Source organism: Anabrus simplex, chromosome 7, assembly GCF_040414725.1.
Source record: "Anabrus simplex isolate iqAnaSimp1 chromosome 7, ASM4041472v1, whole genome shotgun sequence".
Taxonomy (NCBI): domain Eukaryota; kingdom Metazoa; phylum Arthropoda; class Insecta; order Orthoptera; family Tettigoniidae; genus Anabrus; species Anabrus simplex.
Window position 1 is genome coordinate 305,286,468 of NC_090271.1, and position 23,247 is coordinate 305,309,714.

Genomic DNA, 23,247 nt, shown 5'->3' on the forward strand with positions numbered 1-23,247 from the left:
TTTGATGAAGACCATAAAATTCTAATATTGAGCAATATAAATTTGCAGGCTACCATTTTATGCAAAATTAAAGATGAATTTTCTTTTCTTTCCCTTTTTTTATTGAGCTTACATAGGAATTATCTATTGTTTCTTTATTGAATATTATGAATTTCCTTTTCATCTTCTCTTGTTTCTTGCAACAGGTTTACCGGGATTTGCAGGACAGAAGGGTGAGGCAGGTCTTCCAGGTCTTGCAGGATTATCAGGTCCTTCAGGTCCAAAGGGTGAGCCAGGCCCAGTTGGCCCACCAGGTACACCTGGCATTTCTGGACGCCCAGGAATTGATGGTGCAAAAGGTAGGTAGTAATATCCCTAAAGATTAGGAAAATAGATACAAAAATAGAACCTTTCATGAGGCGCGAGAAGAGTTTATATTTTTAAATGGTGTAAGTGTACGAAACAGATGGAGAGTAGTCTCTACCTTACACAGTGTCTACTTGTCAATAATGACCACTACTATTACTATGTTATCCTCCACTGACGAAAGCTGCAGCTGAAAATTTTGGACTTGTGTCTTTCTTTTATGTGTACTCCATCCATATGATCTTACATGGTAAGTTGCTGCTCTCCATCTGATTCGTAGACTTGTATATATTGTTCCTGCTAGCTTTCTTACCTGAACATTTGCATGATATAAGAAGTTGGTCTCAAACCATAAACCATTTCTAGTATATTTATTTATTTATTTATTTATTTATTTATTTATTTATTTATTTATCTATCATATGCCAATCTATAACACTGTAGTATATGAAATATACTATTTTTTAATAACTGAATGAAAAATAACTAACAATGAAGTAGAAAAATAATTACACTATAAAAATTAAAAAAGCATAAATATAACCGTCACTTTGGGAGTGGCGACCCCATCGTACTAATAGCCTATATATGGTTCATTCATTACATCCCTGACCCGGTCAAAGACTGGAAAGCAGGTTGTAAGTTTTCATTTTCAAACATAACTGAAATTATTGCAGTTCAAAATAGTAAAGCGTAATAGCTATCATGCTCACTTCGAAATATGAGGGTTGCAGGTTCGAGTCTTCATTCAAATGCCCTTTCAGATGCACCTTTTCATTAACAATAAAATAATAAAGGTTCTAAAAGGACATTAAAAGCATAACTAGATGAAGAGTACCACAGAAATTGATTTTAAAAAAGATTGACAGACAACATTATTACAAATTTACAGGAATGGTAGAGTTTTACAGTCAGATGGTTTAACCATTTAACTGTTTGCTTTCATAGTGTAACAGGAAGCTTTATTAGTTGCCGTCTCACAGGCCCAGGTTTGATTCCTGGTACTGCTAGAGATTTAAGAATGGCAGAAGGGCTGGTATGTGGTTAAAATAGTACATGCAGCTCACCTCCATTGGTGGGTGTGCCTGAAAAGAGCTGCAACACCTTGGGATGAGGTCATGCATTTACTTTTTACCATTTAATTGCTCCTGGGGTGGTATACAATCCAGTGAAACTCTTGTACAGGGACACACTGTAATGATGCAATTCACAGTTTGTTTGGCAGTTCCACAGTTACACTCTGGAGAGTTGGAGCTCCACTTAAGGCCACAGTCGATTCGTTCCCACTCCTAGCCCTTTCCTATCCCATCGTCGCCATAAGACCTATCAGTACCGGGCGAGTTGGCCGTGCGCGTAGAGTTGCGCGGCTGTGAGCTTGCATCCGGGAGATAGTAGGTTCGAATCCCACTATCGGCAGCCCTGAAAATGGTTTTCCCTGGTTTCTCATTTTCACATCAGGCAAATGCTGGGGATGTACCTTAATTAAGGCCACGGCCACTTCCTTCCAACTCCTAGGCCTTTCCTGTCCCATCGTCGCCATAAGACCTATCTGTGTCGGTGCAATGTAAAGTAAAAAATAAACACTCTGGAGAGTCTGAAATTCCTCACTTTTATATTTCCTAACACCAGTTTTAATACCATTTAGTTGACACCAGACATTCTTTGGAAGTTGCTTTCCAGATAGAGCTTGGGTAGGGATCTTGGAGACTGCCCCAATCACCAGTCATCATTGATCTGTATGTAGGGCTGTTGCACTGGTGGGAGATTCCCTATCAGTTGTTCACCTAGTCTTTTCTTAAATGATTTCAAAGAACTTGGAAATTTATCAAACGTTTTCTTGATAAATTATTCCAATCCGTGATTCTTCTTCCTATAACAGAATATTTGCCAAAGTTTGTCTTCTTGAATTCCAACTTTATCTTCATATTATGCCTGTTTAAAGGTGCAAGATGACCATTTTTCTTTCCATAATTCTTCTAAGGACAACTCTTCAGCTTTCCACACAATTGCAATCCAACATGATGTAACTGGTCTTCACATGCTGTAGTCTTGCAAGATACTCCTGAACCTGGTCTCTATCTGTACACATGTTTACCTTGTCTTCACGTTACACAACCTCAATAATTTGACTACACAACCAAAAAGCTTCTTGCAAGTTGATTATGCAACTTTTCTCAGTATTTTTTAACTATATGAAAGCACCATGGTTCAATCTTTGTGACATGACACATTGCTCAGTACATTCCATTTAACACTCTCATTCTGTACCAGTAATTCTACATTGCCTTGATGAACTCTGTAACATAACCATGTCAATATAATTTTTATTTGTATGCACTGTACTTCCTGGCATTGCTCTTTCCCTTTCTGGCATTGTATTATTTGCATTTATGTTACAATATTTAGGGGCTGCCTGACCGTGGCAGTAAAGGCATGCTCAGTTCACCAGGAAGGGCATGGATTTGATTCCCCGTCAGGAACTGCATGTGATAAAATAAATTGTTATTATTTCAGTCCCCATTAAGAAGTCAAAAAATTTAAGAAAACAAGATTTCCACTTCCGGAGGTTCACATGGCCCTGAAGTTCACTCAGCCTATACAAAAAACGAGTATCAGGTTAATTCCTGGAGCAAAAGCGGCCAGATAGTGGAAGCCTTTAACTTCCACCCCTCCCAGGGCCTCCATGGCCTGTACGGAGATGACCTTGCTTTTGTTACAATGTTTTCCCATTATCAGATGTCTTACTAAGGTAAAGAGTAACATGAAGAGTTTTAGATGTAAACCAGTTTTAGGATTCTAGGTTGAAAAATATAGAAATCTAAATATTGTAAAATATTTTCAGTTCCATCATACATCTGGAACTAATATCTTTCTAGAGTACCTGATTTTAGCGGATAAATTCTCTCAGGGTGTAAAAGTTGAAAACAGGAGCCTTGGGACTTGAATTCCAAATCTCTGTTGTGATTTCTTTAACAATGCCAATATGTCAAAAACTAACTTGATAAATTCAAGAAATATCTAAGTAGCAAAGAATAGCTTCGAACTTTATCCAACAGAGGTTCCACAGTCAGCTATTCATCTTCAAAGAGTTGAAAATACGATTTCCTAACATATACTTTACTCATGAAATCAGTTATTCTCCATATCTAGAGAACTGAAAGTTCATATTTGAGCTCTGAGAGGGGTTATATTTTCAACTCTCATCCCATACCTTCTTTCATATAGTAGATCAACTTTGTTCCAATTGTAATATACAAGGGGGATCAAATATAAACAGGATTTTATTTTTTATTTAAATTTATATATTGAAAAACACAAGGCAATTACAATTTATTTTTCCACATAGCTTCCTGCTTTGGAAATGCATTTGTCCTAGCGTATGGGCAGCTTTTTGATGCTCTCATTGTAGAAAGAACATGGTTGTGTCACCAGCCAGTTGCACACGAAGTTTTCCACACTCGTATCATCTTCAAATCGTTGCCCTCCTAGAGCTTATTTAAGCGGTCCAAACAAAGGGAAATTGCAGGGTGAGAAGTCCGGGCTGTAAGGAGGATGATCAAGTGTAGTCCAGTGCATTTCCTGTAGCGTGGAGACAGAGCTGCAGTATGGGGTTGCGCATTGTCGTGGAGGAGGATGACCTGTCGAATCGGTTGGTCTCGTCTTTTGCGGCGATATACAACCCTCGCCTTGTTCAACAGCTTGCAATAGTAAGCAGCATTGATTGTACATCGCTCATGCCCATCAATCGTCGTCAATAATGTCTTTAACCGCACAAATGTTTTTGTCTGTAATGCTGGTCCAAGGACAGAGATCGTGTTGCTGATTTTCCACACGTTCTCGTCCTTCCTTGAACTTTTTATGCCAGGCAAACACATGCATCCTTGACAATGTTTGACCACCAAGCTATGCAGTCAATCTCTGGCAAATTTCCACCACTGTAACTCCTTCACGAGCAAGAAATTTTATAATTATGCATTGCGCAGTGGAGGGGTGCACCTGTTGTTCCAACATCATGAGCGTTACTGATGATATGGCGGGAAATATCTAACAGCACGCTCTCCCCATTCCTAATGGTCCCGCCTAAGCATAGCAGAAGCGCGGAGTCAGTCCTACCAACTGTTCATCTTCAGGAACAAAAATACTGTTTATATTTGATCGACCTTCGTATCTATAAAATTCCTTATCCTTCGCCTTTGTTTTAATTGACTAGTATCAATTTTCCAGGTCTGTACATGGCTAATTGAAGGTACAGTCATTCATAACCATTTACCGTAATATACAGTATGAGTTCTTGGTAAAACATATGATACATGAAATTGTAATGTAAGAAATAAGATAATGCAGTGAAACACAATACCTAAGAAAATGTCCTATGGCAGAACAGAACCAGTATATTATAGAGAATGCTATTATACCCAGGAAATCCTGCTTTCAAAGTGTGTCTAGTATTAAATGGACTCTAGTATCTGAGGACCTACTTTTCTAGTTCTGAATTCACATTTTTTGTGCTAAATATAGAGTTTCAATTTCTAATTTAATGGTATTGATGAAAATGTCTTTGATCATCAGGTTAGACATTCAAGAAAATAGTCCATTATGAAGATTTAGTAATTGAGCTAAAAATATGAAAAATTGTAATACCTTTGTGATTAATTATTTATCATTTCATAGAGTCATAACTGTTAATGATTAGTTATATGTCTTATTTGGATTAATTTACTACTGGCAATATATGTATGATCTTTTCAGTTTTTTAAAAATTTAATTTGCCTTGCTCACCGCTGTAAATCTAGTCTTTATGTGATTAATTAATCTAATTGTTTGGTCAGATCTTTATTTACTTTTTCAGTGCAATAGCACCCTTGATTTAGTTACACTGATGAACTCTAGAACTAATGGTTATGTTATGGTGTTTTAGGTGAACCTGGTTTACTTGGCGAACCTGGAAGAATGGGCATGCCAGGATTCCCTGGACAAAAGGGTGATATAGGTCAACCTGGAGCAGATGGACCTAAAGGTTTCCCTGGACCTCGAGGACTACCTGGTAAGCTCATTATATTCCTCTTTTTTTTTAAACTTTTCTGACCATTCTGAACAATGGAGGCATATTAGACAGACTGGAAGGTCCAATTTAGGAAGAAATATTCTTGTAAGCAGACTTTTGCAATTTTGGCTAATGCAAGATAGTGACCAGTTCTTCTTCTTCTTCTTCTTCTTCTTCTTCTTCTTCTTCTTCTTCTTCTTCTTCTTCTTCTTCTTCTTCTTCTTCTTCTCCTCGTTAAATGAAAGTTTACATAAAATATTGAGGCCTGGCTTCCTTTGGATGTTAGCTGATGATATCATGTCCAGGCAGCATTTACCTGCTTAAAGTTGTGCTTGTGGTAAAGAAAAATTATCAGCCTGATGACCAACATGAGGGTGTACAATGGTGTTATTATTCCAATTCTTCTGTATGGTTCAGAAACCTAGACATCGTAAGCTGGAGACTTGTGTAAGCTGGAGGTATTTCAGATAAAATTCTGGGCATCTTGCTTCTAGACCATTAGTGCAACTCACAGATTAGAAAGACATGTTCTAATCAATCGGCCATCACAGATAAAATCGGGGAGTTGTGTTTCTGTTGGTTGGGACACATCTGCAGGATGGAGGAAACCCAACTTCCAAAGCAACTATTGGGTTGTTGTAATCATGAGATTGCATGCAGAGCTCCAAAGAAAACATAGATCACCCAAGTAGAAGCAGAGGCCAAGCAACTGAGATCAGTGATACAACAACTGAAGGAAACAACCCAAAACAGATTGAATTATAAGAAAACCATCAAGAACGTGCTTGGCATGGCTGCCACAGAAACAGTAGGCCTAGGGGATGCTTTATCAGCTTAGGTAATGATTTCTGCTGCTCTAGACCGAATGATTGACTGTTGGTAATTCACAATGAAAATTGTTTTATGAATAGAACGAATATGTTCAGTGTACTTACTCCAAAATTAGTTTGGATATTATTAATTATGTATGAAGAAGTACTGGGAGGACCACAATGCTCGGACAGTTCCTACCAAGAAATCGACAACCAAAGGGTTGATTAAAGTGGTCCAATGTGGCCTCAAAAGAAGAAGGAGAAGAAGAAGAAGAATTGTGAAGATTGTCATGTCTGTTCATAGTTTATTATGTCTTAGTCTTGTTTGTGTAGTCTTTTCATGCTTTAAGTTGAACTTATTTTACAAACTTCTTTTGTCCAGTTATTTCCTTCATGAATGAATGAATGAATTAATGGGATTAACAGACATAGAATTTAAGAAAGACAGAAGCATGAATAGGAGCACACAATAAAATAAAAATAATGATAGGTACCGGTAGTCATTGAAGAGAGAGCAACACCTCACTCATTAATGAACAATTCCAGTGTTGGTTTGGGAGGGATTTCTTCAATAAAGAGCCATCCCACTATCCATCACCTGCTGTTAACCTCCATCAGAGGAGTTGAGAAGGCTGAAATAAACACTGAGATGCACACAAGCACATGAAGGGAATCCACCAGTATATGAGGCAGCTTGCTAACTTGGGTCTACCTGAAGAAGAAAGGATTTTTGAGTATGAATTTCGGAAGGAAGCAGCCATGATCTTTAAAGAATGTACCATTCCAGCATTTGCCTCGAGGTGAAATGGAAAACAATTTCAAGAATGGCTGATAGTGGGATTCGATCTCACAGCATCTCCAGCATCTGGAGTAGCAGACAAGGCCCTACTACTGAGCTAATCTAGTCAGTTGCTGAAAATAATAATAATGAATAATGTCCACTCATAAATGTTATCTTGGTTTGTACCTTAATTCCATTTATTGTATATTAGGCCTATGTACTACATTTATAAATGCATACATTTTAATGTTTTGACAGCCATGGAAAGTTAAATTAGCCATATAAGTAGGCCTGTGTTAGGATTTATTCACAGCAGTGTTACAAATTTTTTTTTTTTTTTTTTTTTACTGTGAGCCTATTTGATCAGCAGATCATTAAAAATCCCAGTTTCACTAAACTTGCTGTTGATTTATTTTAAAATTTCTGCCTTCTTTGTGTCCCCTTCTTGAATATATCTTTTGTGCCAGAGAGTAAGAGTATATATCAAGTTATGCTGTGTCCTCAATGCACAAGTCATTAATTTAATTTTCAACAGTTGGCAGGAAGAAGTCATTAAAAAATGAAAATACAATTTTCTGATATATGTTGATGTGGACCTATTCATTTCAAATCCTCTAAAATTAATATTGTCTCTGTTTTATAACTTCAAACTTATGTCTTGAAATGCAGCTAATTTTGACTTATTCTCTTCATCCCTGGCACGAAAGATACAGTATATGAAAATATCTACATTCACATTGATGAGAGAAATAATCCAATCGGCATCCTTAATAAAATAACAGAAAAACCTAACAATTTTTGACGTAATTATAATTATAAAAGTATTTTTCTCAATGAACAGAAATACTATTACAGCAGGAACACATTTCCCCTACTCCCTCCAAATGCCTGCTGCTCAATGCAGCAAGACAGCTGTTTCTAGTCCTACACAAGCTAGCCAGCACGTCAGTTATCAAGGGACCAAGCAAGTGACTGTGTGGTTTGGGTCACGTAGCTATCGAGAGATAGTGAGTTCGAACCCCACTGTTGGCAGCCCTGAAGATGGTTTTCCGTGGTTTCGAATTTTGACACCAGGCAAATGCTGAGGCTGTACCTGAATTACGGCCATGGCCACTTCCTTCCCACTCCTAATCCTTTCCTATCCCATTGTTGCCATAAGACCTATCTGTGTAAGTGTGACGTAAACAAATTGAAAAAAAAAACATGTTACAACCTCAGTTCTTTCTCTTTTCACAATATTCCTAATCCTCCCTTTTCTTTCTCTTTTAGACTCCTCTTTTCATACACATAAAAAAATACAGTCTGCATTTGCATCTTTCATCAGCACATTTGACATTTTATTTTACCAGTTTGATTCTTCAAGAATCTTCTTCATTTAAATAGAAATGTACAGCATATCATTACCTGGGAGCATTCTGCTATAACTTTGAAAATGTTTTATCATATAACCATAAGCTTGTAAGGACTGCCCTCTATAACCTTTAATGGAAAACAGCCATATACGGTATATTAAAATTTATTGTTCACTGAGGAACAGTCTACTATATTTTCAACATGCATATATGTATTTATATTTTCAAGGACACAAGTTTATTAACAACCAGTTGTGCTTGTTTTGTAAATTGTGTTAATACCAATGCCCTATGGGGGCTCATTTGACTGTTCAAAAATATCAAGGCGTCGTCTCCAAGACTTTTAATAAGAGATTACCTCTGATACAGTGATACGTTTTTAGACAGACAGAACTTCGCCCTGCGTCATATTATTTTAACTTAGTGTATATTTTTGTGCTTTTGGAATAGTTCTTATGTAATAAGTGGCTAAGGATATGCTGGAGGAAGGGACGAAACATGTGCCACTAGATTTTAAGTGTGTTTTAAGTAAATACATTGTTTATAGGTGTTTATATGTGCAATTTCTTTCAAAATATTTAAAATATACCGTATAGACTTGACATTTTAATGATCATGGGTGCCAGGCGGGCTGCTGAATCTCACTAAATACTGCACTTCTGTCTGTACATTCACTTCCTTTTTATGTTGCTTTCAGTCCCTCAGAAATGGGGTGACGTACTGGAGGGACAAATTTTAGTACACTTGAGTTCCTTGAGCTTTTCTGGATTGAAAGTATGCCCCATAGTATAAATGTAGGCAAAAGAAAAAGAACAAACCATTTTCTTTCATTAGTTAGTTCACTTTAGAATATAGAACATGGCACTACTAACCTTATTCCCTAACAAAAAATCTCTTTAGTGGAAATTACAGTACATCGTTCCCTCTGCCATAAGAAGAAGCATGCTTTAAGCTTTTTTTTTTTTTTTTTTTTTGATATCATTAATTCTGTTTTTCATGTATTCGTTTTTAATGTCGCTTGGCTTAGTAAAACATAGGACCATTAATTTCTTCTTACCTTCGAATATGATCTATTCATGTTCCTGTCATTCTATATGACTTGATTTGATATGTATTTGTTCTTTTCCGTTATTTGAACTGACCGGTTGAGTTCCTTTTCTACTTTTGTTTGTCCAGTGTTCCTAGTCTATGACTACCTGTATTCAACTTGATCCTTTTGTCTCTTCCCATTGTCTGTGTTTATCTAAACCCACACATACATATCAAGGTTGAAGATCTGTAAAGATACCCCAAAATAAGTGTGGAAGCACACCCCTCTGATGAAGATGGGAAGCAGAAATGAGCCCCTGGGAGGGGCTGTAGATGAACTGATATTGATTTATTTGAAAAACGGGCAAGTTGGCCGTACAGTTAGGAGTGCACAGCTGTGAGCTTACATCCGGGAGACAAGCCCTGAAGATGGTTTATTGTAGTTTCCTTTTTTTTTTTCTATTTGTTTTACGTCGTTCCGACACAGATAGGTCTTATGGCAACGATGGGATAGGAAAGGCCTAGGAATAGGAAGGAAGTGGCCGTGGCCTTAATTAAGGTACAGCCCCAGCATTTGCCTGGTATGAAAATGGGAAACCACAGAAAACCATCTTCAGGGCTGCCGACAGTGGGGTTAGAACCCACTATCTCCCAGATGCAAGCTCACAGTTGCGCGCTCTAACCGCATGGCCAACTCGCCCAGTAGTTTCCCATTTTTTTCACATCAGGCAAATGCTGGGGCTGTACCTTAATTAAAGCTACGGCCACTTCCTTCCCACTCCTAGATCTTTCCTATCCCATTATCGTAAGACCTATCTGTGTTGATGCAACGTAAAGCCAATTGTAAAATTTTTAAAAAAATTGTTTGAAAATGGTAGTGTATGAAGATGTAGAGGTTGTCCTTGTCCTTTTGTTATTATGTTTGTCCATATCTCCTTTTGTATTGCTTACTCTTCTAATGCTGACTTGTTCTTATATTATAAACATATTTATTCGCATAATTTTCCTGGTTTCTTAAACCATTTTTAACTTTTAAAAAATGGGAAGGGAAAATCATGGAAATTTAATTTTGACTCTAAAATACCAGTGGAATTCCACCAGTTTTGCGGCATGGTCCTTCAGCAATGGCTGGTACATAGATGTCCTCCTTTAAAGAGAAAGGTTGTTCCTCTTCTTGAATCTACACAGCTATCCTGTGCTTGCTTTAAACTGTGAGATTCCTGTACTGCTTTTCTCTGCATATCCAGCACCTTTAACTGTAGCATTGTGTGCAAAAGTGAATAGCCATCGTTTTGTAATCCAGTTACATATTTTAACAGTTCTTTTTCAATTTATTCATACTGGCCTAATTTTGGTTTCCAAAATCATGATGCTGTCTTCTTGGCACACTGTCCTTTTATTTATGACAGAAGCATATATGTAATGACTCTACACAAAACTCACATGTTGCACCACAACCGCAACGCTTTTCTGTGAACGTGATCGCTGTTAACTTAAACTGTGCACTGTAACTCCTGTTTTCTTTACCCATCAGTCATCACTAACCACTGTTCACTTACATATGCACAATTAATTAGCACAGAGACTGGTATACGTTCAAGAACTCTGCGCACCTCCCGCGTGGCTAAATAGCACACTAACGATGTATCTAGACCAGCATGATGCATAACTTGCCAAGCCGAGCTGTCTTTTTACTGCAGTATTGCTGCTTGGGCATACAAATTGATGACCTGCTGTTGAAACAGTAGGGCTATGTTTAGACAGGTGTTATATTTTTGCATTATTCAATGGACGAATGTTATGTGTGAGAATGCCTTATGTTTTCACGAACACACATTTCACAACAATCATGGGTGTGAAAAGATGCAAACTTTTATTTTCCCTAAATTTCCATTTCAAAATTAAGGGTGGGAATATTATTTGGGTAAATATGGAATGTGTTCCTATATATGTTTTTATCTTTCTATGTACAACTTGATTTGTTTCATGTTTCATCCTTTCCATCACAGACATAGAACTTAGCAAGTAAATACCTTTTTTTTCTTTTAATCACAAACAGTGGTGCAAGATCAATAAAGGTATAGACAGGGAGAAGCCATGATATAATCCATGCACATAATAGATAAGAATAAAACCAAAATGAAAATTTTCATTGTTTTGGGAATGTCATGATGATATGGACAGGGAGGCACTCTGGTGGGTATCAGTAGAATGTCAATGAACACTATTAAGGATCTATAAAATTCATCCTGATGCAAATTGTGAACATTATTATGCTTTCATTCTATATATTTGCTTCAATCTCAATTATGGTCACTCTGTAATTTGGCATATATTATTTTTAGGAGAACCTGGAACTCCTGGTATTGATGGACTTCCTGGTCCAAAGGGCAATCAAGGAGCACCTGGAATTTCTGGATTTCCTGGAGCTCCTGGTGAACCTGGTCTTCCTGGGCCACCTGGTCTCATTGGGCCTAAAGGTGAAAGAGGACCATCTGGTCTGACTGGTCCTCCTGGACTTCCAGGATTGACTGGACTCAAAGGAGATCTTGGACCTCCAGGACTGGTGGTATGTGTCTGCTTTATCAACACAGATATGTAGGCTCAGATTAAAAAGTTGATATAGTACATGAAGTGTAACACAGTGGACTCCAAGTTGGGCCACAGTATGCTGTTTTCTTGGATGGTAAATCACTAACAATGACAGAAAAATTCAAGTATCTAAGATCTCTCGTTACTACTGATGCCACGTCAGATGCTGACAGTAAACATCGCATTATGATCGGTGGGATGAAATAGTGTGTGCTAAGTGGAATTGTGCAAAAGGCAGATGTCAGTCAAATTGAAGGGCAAGGTGTATAAATCTATAGTCTGTCCTGTTCTTCTACGTAGCTCTGAATGATGGATCAAGAAAAAGAAGTGTGATGCAACAACTGCAGGTACTGCCTCTGATATTTGCCTTATTAACTTCAAAACATCAAACACATTACTCACATGTTCTTCGAAACTGCACAAAACTACCACAGAAATGTATCTCCACAAATAATAATGTTGATTTTGAAAAGGAGCTTATTAACAGTGTCAGTAAAATTCTGCCCCAAACAAACAGTTGTTACTTCCTTTACCATGGACAATCCGTTTATTAGAAGATCTGAGCTGAAGGCCATCAGGAAGCATACAATAATTCAGCAGACAGAGAAATTAAAGTTTTAACACACATGATGCTACCTTTCTTGATTGGCCCAGCAGGGGATCATCTGACACACATGAACAATTGAGAGAACTATATGCAAGAACAGTTATTTGTTGTTTTTTATTACTTCCAAAAACATATGTTATTGCATTGGTAGAAGAGCAAGAGGTTGCAAGAGGGCAGCACCATCATGCTTCCCAATCGAATTATAGAACTGTTGTGGGACAGGGCAACAAGGCATAACTTTCACAGAACGAATAATATTTCTTGATGGATTTTATCACCCCTTCACAATAAAGGAACTTCCTGACTGATCTCCAAACAGTGCAGGCAGATACAGAAACCACAATAAATTAATTTTCTGTTGGAAGAATGGTCAGAGCATAACCTAAAAACACATAATCTTGTATGTCAGAAGAGATTCCAGTATGAACAACAATGTAAAGAAAAGAAAGAAAGAAATGGCGTATGGCTTTTAGTGCCGGGAGTGTCCGAGGACAAGTTCGACTCGCCAGATGCAGGTCTTTTGATTTGACACCCGTAAGCGATCTGCGTGTCGTGATGAAATGACAATGAAGATGACACATACACCCAGCCCCCGTGCCAGCGAAATTAACCAATTAAGGTTAAAATTCCCGACCCTGCCGGGAATCGAACCCGGGACCCCTGTGAGCAAAGACCAGTACACTAACCATTTAGCCATGGAGCCAGAAAATATAAAGAAATTGAAGACCAGACTATTAGTAGACCATAGGCCACAATCTTCACATGTAATACACCATACAGTAAACCCAGTTCCATTAGGAATTTTGGATTAGGAAATTTCCTTTCAGAGAATTTGTGTTTTCAAAGCTTGGTCTTCAGGAAATTGTTAATAATATTTTTTTTAAGGAAAAAATAGTCATTTTTGTCTGCCTGACGCCATGATTGTTACAGCGCCAAGTCTATATGTTCTGACACCTTGGTTAGCTATGTTGGAGGTCAGAAAATATGTTCACCATCAGAGTGTTGGCTGGCAGGGTGGGAGAGGTGGTGACATACATTTTCTAATCGCTAGATTATGTGCCAAAAGCCTAGTTTAAATTCCATACCTCTCTGCGGTATTCATGCGGAGTGAGGGCATGTGATACTGTTGACGGTGATGCACCCATTAGATGGGGATGTTAAGCCTTGAGCAGACCCCTTTGGCTATTGGACAGGAGTAGGCTATGTGCCAGCACTGAGTTTCACCCTCCTGTATCTACTATATATAATGTATCACATCATTCATTTTATCTCAGTAACTCCTCTGATGAGGTTGACATGTAAAAACTCGCTATGAAGGTTCATCTTGCTTCATACCCAAACCCGTAGAGAAATGGGACAAGAATTGCTTCATCTTGCTTCATACCTAAACCCGTAGAGAAATGGAACAAGAATTGGATACACACAGTCATTAGGAATTTTTAATTAGGAAAATTTGTAAGTCACAGAATCAGTTGAATGAAACACAATGTTCGTTCTATACCACCAGGGCCACACCGGACAAGGAAGGCATGTCACAAGATGGCAGCGCGTGTGATGCCATGTCAGTATTGAACGTACTATGATCATCTTCTTGGGTGCATATCTCTTCAATGGATGGAGATATCTTGAGATTTTTTCACCATCATATTTGGCTTGATGAGATCTATCTATGTTTGACATTTAAGAGCTATGCATACAACAGAAACAGTCACAGACCTCAAACGTCAATTTTAGCTTCAAGATTCAAATTTCGCTCAGAATTAGTAACACAGTATTGTCACAAGCAATATGTGAAGTGTATGTCTATTCAGCCTTGAAATGGTACCTTAAATAAATCAAACGAACCACACATCAGCTAGCAACAACCGTTCAAACAGTACTGAGTGTTTGCTTTGATGGAGCATCATATAGGTGCCGTGTCACCCTGCACCTGCGAGAGAAGGGAATGGATGGGTGTGTTTCAAATGAGTGGGGCATAGAATCAAGGACAGCAGCTACACAATGACATGAGAACAATATTGCTTTGTGGTTTATAGTCACAGAACAGTAGCCTGTTATAATGAGGTCTGATTTCTTGCACAATGTTTCAGTACCTACATTGTCATGTCAAAATGTCCAGGGATGGTCCTCTGCTATTTGTTATGAGTAGGGAGCGGATTTTTATGTAATTACATATTTTTTTTGCGTAAGTTTTAACGCAAGTTACGAAGTTCATTATTCCTATTGTGCATCCCCAAGTGTAAAAACTTAATCTTATTTCACATAAAAACACATTTTCACATTTTTAAAATGTAAATACATATTTTAAGAAAATCTATAATAAGCACATAAATCAGCAATATTTGTTGATCAATAAAATTTAAAATGCTTCTGTGTTATAAAACAATGCTCATATTTTCATTTTACGATTACGGTATTGTTTTTAACAGTGTATTTAATGTATCTGAATGTTTCGGCTATTTATGGACTTCCCTCTATAAGTTCTAAAACTTGCTGGTCACTGGCTACGTCATTACATTTAGACAGCGATTTGATTTGCTGCACAAGATGTTTCTTTGCATGATGTCATTCCAACTCTTTATGAGTCAGCCCTCTCGGGTTTTGTTTATAGAATATCAGCGAAAGGCAATCACGGAGAGATAAGGCGACGTAATTCCGTTACGACATGGGAGACTCGGAAGAATATTGCCCCACCATTAGGTAGTGGAATTTCATCACTCCTAAGAGTAAGGTTAGCTGTTAGGGTCCATATATCATTCCCGTGGTCGTGTGATTTTGTATGGATTTATAAGAAATATTTCCTTCAGTGTCCGCTGCTATTCTTTTTATTGAAACAGTGATTCACCGTAAATGCATGTGTCGAAACCTGCAAAATAATGCCAAAAGAGAAGTCGAGTACAAGGTCGCGTCTTCAACAATATGTAGTGGAATTTAAAAGCATTTTCACTACCGATGGAAAAGTATTTATTTTGCCAACCATGTGGTAAAACAGTACATGAAGATCAACGTTCTCAAGTAATCCAGTATTTGTCTGGAAATAAGCATACTGCAGCTGCTTCACGTATGCATTCGCGACAATTACTAATAGCTGAACCAGCTACTTAAAATGCAGGCCCATCTAAATATTCCCGGTATTATTTAGATGTGTGCAGAGCATTTGTTTGTGCCGACATTCCTCTTGGTAAAATAAATAATCCGGGACTGAGAAATTTCCTAACAAAGTACATTAATTTTTAAGCCTCCAGACGAATCCACATTAAGGAAAAACTATCTCCCAAAATGTTACGAAGAAACTTTACACAGAATTCGGGCAGTATGTGATAGCAAAAAACTGTGGGTGAGCATTGACGAAACCACTGATTCAAGTGGCAGAAAAGTAGGAAATGTTGTAGTTGGTGTGTTGAAGAATGACAAAACTGCTTGCGAACATTCTTATTTGCTAGCGTGTAAAGAAATGCTTGCTGCAAACCATGTCACTGTAGCTAGGTTATTCAATGAAGCCATGCACTTACTTTGGCCAAAAGGTATAAAATACGACCATGTATTGCTTTTCCTTACTGACAGTGCAGCTTACATGAAAAAGGCAGCCGAAGGCCTTTCTGTGAGCTTTCCGAAAATGATACACGTAACTTGCGTTGTTCATGCTCTATACAGGTTATGTGAAACTGTGTGGGCTCAGTATCGTCAAGTGGATAAATTAGTGTCTAATGGCAAAAAAGTCTTCGTAAAAGCACCCTCAAGAATCGATTTCTTTAAAGAGAAGAACCCGGATCTTGCGCTTCCTCCTCTGCCTATTGTTACGCGGTGGGGTACCTGGCTTAGCGCTGTGGTATACTACACAGACAATTTTGAAAGTTTTGCATCCGTTGTGAACGTGCTAGATAAAAACGATGGGTCGTCAATTGAGATTCTTCAAGAGATACTAAAAGACAGCTCTTTGAAAAATGATTTGGCATTTATATCTGCCAATCTAAGCTTCTTGTGTAAAACTATAGACATACTTGAAAAATCCACTAACCTGTTGTCCGAAACAGTGAAGGAAATGCGCGCTGTTGAAAATAAATTAGATTCACTCCCGGCTTCGCAGGTACAGGGACTGTTAAAGGTCAAATATCAAAATTTGTTCAGGAAAAACAGAGGATTTCAAACAATGTGCCAAATTTCTAATGTATTAGAGGGTGCTCATGTTGGCGAAATTGATGGCGTTGTTGGTGACGTTCCTCTCTTTAACTATGTTCGTCTGTCTTCCTGTGTTGTGGAGCGATCATTTTGGCAGTGTAAGGCATTGTTTAACCCCTCAGCGTCGCAGCCATTTAAACAGATTCCTACTCCGCGGCCGGATGAGATTTCAACTACGCGCGACTGAAATACATTGATTCACTTACAACGTTACTACAAGTATAAGAGTAGCCCGATATTCACGAAATTTGGAATTCCTTATGACAGAACTAAGTACGTGCAGATAATTACATAATTGTTTCACATTTCCTTAGTAATTTAGTTCCGTGTGATAGAGTTCGAAGCACTCTTCGAGATGGGGACCCAAGTCACACTCCTGGCAGCAGTACACTGATGTCTTCTTTTCGTCGTGTTTTTAACACATGATACAATGTCTCTGAGGTTTGGATTTCTCATTCTTTGGTGCTAATTTCCTGATAAAATGTCTTTTCTGCAACCTTGGAACTGTATTATCTGATGCGCGCCGGCCTTGAATATTTCTTTCCCCTCCCGAGCGAGCGTATTTTGTAAATAAACCTTTCACCAGCTGCTCCGATAAGGTACCCCTAATTGCTCAATATTTGTCTCTGTGACATGTGTGAATATTATTAGAGAATTTAGGAATCATAATTCACTGTTGAAAACTTCCCTTTGATCTGTATAATTATCTATAGTCTCCTACACGAAATTTCCAAGTACTGTTTCCTCCTCATCGTCGCTCTCATCATTTACCACTGCTACATCATCTATTTCATTATCACTGCTGCTTATACTGTCACTACTACTTCCGACTAAACGTTCATCTGAATTATACAATATTCCAAGCACGTTACTGACAGTCAAACCACAGCTGAGCGCGGCGCGCCACACGGACTGATAAAGCTGCAGCAGGACGAAACTGAATGAGGGGAGTAACACTTACTGTATGCGAAACAAACCAACTCGATACATATTTCAGATGAAAGGTCGAGACATAGTCTTTCAAGTGAGATATATACCATGAACAACTGGCTCTTGTATTGTATGACAGAAAGCAGCACTTGCTGATGCCTACACAGAGCGCTCATGGAGAGTTACGAAAATATTACGAGCTGAGAAATAAAGACAAATGTAATAAATAAACCGCAGTCGCAATGTACAAATAGAGCAAAGAATATCACGCGAAAAGACAAACTTCTCAGATCATCATTTCTTTATTTTCTTCTGTGGGAAATAATGAAGCAAACAGACTTTTAAAAAAAGCAGAGATTAGTGCTCAGACTTATTTGACAAATAATTAACCTTGCAAAAACAACTACATTATAACGATTTTCAATTCTTATTTACAACACTGATAAACCTGAAACTGTCTTCTTGGAAACAAAAAAATTTGCATATCAATAACTACAAAACTCTTCGCGCTATAGCCGTAAATGTGAAACCATGTATGGGTCTATACCACGTATAGAGGTCGGCGCTGAGGGGTTAGAGATAATCGGCATGCATTTGTGATGGACAATTTGGAGATGACTTTTGTTGTTCACTGCAATTCTGAGACTACTTCTAGCAACTAATATTCCAGCATGTGATGGGTGAGTATGAACTGGTACTATTTTTTTCAAAGGTTGCTTTTGCCATATTTAAACAAAACATTACCTTTAAAAAAATAACCATTCATAATATCTACTCTGGCATATCAAAGATTAATATACCATACAGCACGTTTCCATACACAGACATCATTTTGCCTTAAGGAGCACGTTTGGTAGCACCATATTCTAATACAAAACATTATACTTATTTACTTCTTGAGCGCGACTAGTTATGTAATATTTAAAGGAAAATAATTTCAATTTTTTAGCACATAAAAATCTGCTCCCTAGTTATAAGTTTCAGTACTCTCAAATCATAGCCTCGTCTACCCACAGTATATTATCAGTGAAATTTAAATAATTGTCATGCTGTTCGAGCAACCACTCATAGCAACATGTGATGCCTTGTAGATGCTGTTCTTATATTACAGTATAATATAAGCTGAATGAGTGTAAGCAAATGACTGCATGTACCGTACATTTTTCATTTCAAGGGGTGTGCATTTTCAAGAATATTTTAAGGAATTTTTAACTTCTGGAAGAAGCTCTATTTATCAATACCTGTTTCTGCTTTCAGGGAAGAAAAGGTGAACCCGGTCGTACTTCAGAAAAGGGTGTTAAAGGAGAGCCTGGCCTCGATGGCTTCCCTGGTGAGCCAGGACCACCAGGAATAGACGGACGTCCAGGAGAAAAAGGTGATGCAGGACTTCCAGGTATCGGCCGACCAGGTCCCAGAGGTCCCAAAGGCGATGCAGGTATTCCCGGTCTTCCAGGAGTGGAGGGCCAGAAAGGACAAAAGGGAGCTACAGGAATGCCTGGATTCCCTGGTGTTAAGGGTTATATGGTATGATCTATCAATTTAACTACCGTACACATTTTTGGCTTTTGATCATGATAATCTACTCTACAACCATCTCTGGTGAATCATACCGTGATTAGTCTAGCTGGTTCATAATAATTCCCATATGATATCTTATGAGTTCATAATTTTCACCATTATTCCAGAAAGTACCTTATCTCCAGCCCTGGAGCATCTTCCCAAACTTTCATGAAAGTTATTTACATATATACTCAGCAGTATAGATACCCCTCAATTTTATTTCACATTAATGGTAAAGATGTTAACATGATCAAAGAAATGTATTGAAACCAAACAGCTCATATCATAATTGAAGGTCACATTATAAAAAGGTGTTTAGCAAGGTTGCATCCTGTCTCCAATTCTTTATAACTTATACCCTGAAGCCATCTTTTTGAATAGCCCTTGATGAAATTGATAAAGGAATCAAGATCAGCAGGAAGCAAATAATCACTCTTTGATACTTGCTTACAATTTAGAACATCTTCAGTTGTACTTGAACAGCATCCATTAAGTAAGCAAAGGGTTGGACCTTAAAACAAACATTCCGAAGACAATATTCACCGTAATCAGCAAAAAGAAAATTACCAAAACTGGTATCACCCTGGACAGGGTGTCGTATTTTAAGTGCCTTGGATGCTGAGATTCAGATGTAGAAATTAAAACCAGAATTGGCACTGCAAGAAATATGTTTCTGAATTTAGAACATCTTGTGTCACCGTAACCTCTCATTTGAAACTTGCAGGTGTGTGTGCTTTATGGTGTCGAAAGATGGACACGAAAGGCTTAACCAACTGCAGGCTTCTGAAATGTGAATGTATAACAGAATGTTGAAGATCCCATAGATAGATCTTCTTACTACAAGAAGGTATATTGCCATGCCGGGAAATCATGTGAAGACTTGACCCTTTTTCATTACTTGCAAGACCTAACCTTCGCAAAATGTATGAAAGAAATGACAAATACAGCCTGATACAAATCATCATGGGCCGATGACCTAGCTGTTGGGCCCCTTTAAACAACAAACATCATCATCATCATAACTCATCATAGAAAGCAAGATAAAAGGGAAACTTGAATTTGGCAGAGAAGATTATCCTGGATGTGGAACATCTTAACAGTGGTTCAATCAATCAATCAGTCAATCAATCAATCAATCAATCAATCAATCAATCAATCAATCAATCAATCAATCAATCAATCAGTCATCATTGATCTGAATTTAGAGCTGTCACCCAGATGGCAGATTCCTATCAACTATTTATCGACCCCCAACTTGGCAGGTTCGAACCTGGCTCAGTCCTGTGGTATTTGAAGGTGCTTAGATATGTCAGTCTGTTGTCGGTAGAGATTTACTGGCACGTAAAAGAACTTCTGCAGAACTATATTCTGGCACCTTGGTGTCTTCAAAAACCAATGCCAATTGGCGTAAAGCCATTAACATATTATTATTATTATTATTATTATTATTATTATTATTATTATTATTATTATTATTATTATTATCAGTTATTTATCTAGCCTTTTCTTAAATGATTTCAAAGAACTTGGAAATTTATTGAACATTTCCCTTGAAATGTTGTTCCACTTCTTAATTCCTCTGCCAAAAAATTGTATTTGCACCAATTTGTCCTCCTGAATTCCAACTTTATGTTCATATTATGATCTTTGCTACTTTTAAAAGCTCCTCTCCAGCTTATTCATCTACAAATGTCATTCTACACCATTTGTCCGCTGACAGCTCGGGACATACTCTGCTTAGTTGAGCAGCTTGTCTCCTTACTCCCAAGTCTTCCCAGCCCAAAATTTGCAACATTTTTGTAACATTACTCTTTTCTTGGAAATCACCCAGTCACTCTCAATCCTGTAATTTATTTATTACTCTACACAGTATAACATCATTCGCAAAAAGCCTTATCTATGTTCTTTGCTCATTTAATGTACATAAGAAAACATAAAGGTCCACTAATACTGCCCTGGTTCATTAAAGGATCAGAAAATGCTTCACCTACTCTAATTCTGTGTGTTCTATTTTCTAGAAATTTAGCCACTCATTCAACCACTTTTTTTCTAGTTCAATAGCTCTCATTTCTGTAAGCAGTTACCTCATTATCTAACCCTATCAAAAGCCTTGGATAGATCAATAGGGATACAGTCCATTTGATGCCTGGAATTTAAAATATCTGCTACATATTGCTGGAATCCTACACGTTGAGCTACACTGGAATAACCTTTCCTAAACCTAAATTGACTTCTATCAAATCCATTAGTAATTTTGCAGACGTGTCTAATAAAATCAGAAAGAAAGCTTTCCTAGAGTTTACTTGCAACACATATCACGCTGACTGGCCTGTAATTATACACTTTATGTTCATCGCCTTTTTCCTTGTACAGTGGGGCAACTATAGCAACTCTCCATTCATTTGGTATAGTCCTACATGCAAACAGCAGTCAAAAAATATTTCAATATGGATCTATAACCCCAACCCCATTGCCTTTAGTACATACATACATACATACATACATACATACATACATACATACATACATCATTATAGACTGTTATGCCTTTCAGCATTCAGTCTTCAAGCCTCTGTGAATTTACTGGATGCCCCCACAATCCTCTATTTATTACTAACTAACTAATTAACTAACTCTGTGGCCTTTTTAGTTCTACACCTCTTATCTTTAAATCATTAGAAACAGAGTCTAACCATCATTGCCTTGGTCTCTCTCAATTTATTTTGCCCTTCATGACCGAGTCCATTATTCTGCAATGTAACCTATCAAATCACTCACTACTGATCTGCATTTATTACAGCCGCCCAAGTGGCAGATTCCCTATCTGTTGTTTTCCAGGCCTTTTCTTAAATGATTGCAAAGAAATTGAAAATTTATTGAACATCCCCCTGGGTAAATTATTCCAATCCCTAACTCACCTTCCTATAAACAAATATTTGCCTCAATTTGTCCTCTTGAATTCCAACTTTATCTTCATATTGTGATCTTTCCTACTTTTAAAGACACCACTCAAACTTATTCTTCTACTGATGTCATTACTCTCCATATTTCCGCTGACAGCTTGGAACATACCACTTATTGCAAGAAATCAGCTTCATTTCTCATATCAGATCTTACTTACATTGAATCAATAACACTAAATTTCCACTTTTTTTTTTTTTTTTTTAACTTATATTTGCTTTAAGCAAATCAATCACTTACAGTACATGTTTCATTCCATTTGGAACATCCTCAGCTATATTACAGCGCTTAGATGAAATTACAAAGTATATTGTCTTCTTAAAAAACATCTTAATGAGTACCTCGTTTTGCTTAAAATCTATGTGAATAAAAAATTTAAAATTATTAAAATCAATGTGGATGGTTGAATGGGGTGGTGAAATGGGAAGGAAAATGGATTTATTTTAACCTATATTAAAACTATATTCATTTGAACAGATGTAAAAAAATTGTTTTTGTTCCCAGCACTTTCTCACTATGATGTATGATTTTCTAGTTGTCTACTAATAAAAAGGTTTTGAAAATTAATTTTTCTTTGTCACTGTTCTATTTTTTACAAGGTTGTTCTCTTCACTAGCTCTTTCCAAGGCAAATGTTGTTTATTTTAATTTTATAAAAGTGTCTCTTGAATTCAGTTCAGACAATATACTTTGTAATTTCACGTAAGCGCTGTAATATAGCTGAGGATGTTCCAAATGCAACGAAACATGTACTGTAAATTATTAATTTATTTGCTTAAAGCAAATATAAATATCAAAAAGGTGTAAATTTACTGTTATTGATTCAATGTACATACCCCTTAATCAAGCAGCTTGTCTCCTTTCTCCCAAGTCTTCCCAGCCCAAACTTTGCAACATTTTTGTAACGCTACTCTTTTGTCGGAAATCGCCCAGAACAAATCAAGCTGCTTTTCTTTGGATTTTTCCAGTTCTCGAATCAACTAATCCTGGTGAGGGTCTCATACACTGGAACCATACTCTAGTTGGGGTCTTACCAGAGACTTGTATGCCCTCTCA

The 23,247-nt window shown here is 37.4% G+C and overlaps 1 protein-coding gene across 1 annotated transcript in view; it reads left to right on the plus strand.

The window, feature by feature from the left end:
* The window catches only part of Col4a1 (Collagen type IV alpha 1), a 271,083-nt gene that overhangs the window by 186,093 nt on the left and 61,743 nt on the right, over positions 1–23,247 (plus strand). Inside the window, exons 19-22 of the mRNA XM_067151762.2 lie at positions 186–338; positions 5,264–5,389; positions 11,709–11,932; positions 18,929–19,195. Coding sequence (XP_067007863.2) covers positions 186–338; positions 5,264–5,389; positions 11,709–11,932; positions 18,929–19,195 — 770 coding nt within the window. The remainder of the gene's footprint in view (positions 1–185; positions 339–5,263; positions 5,390–11,708; positions 11,933–18,928; positions 19,196–23,247) is intronic.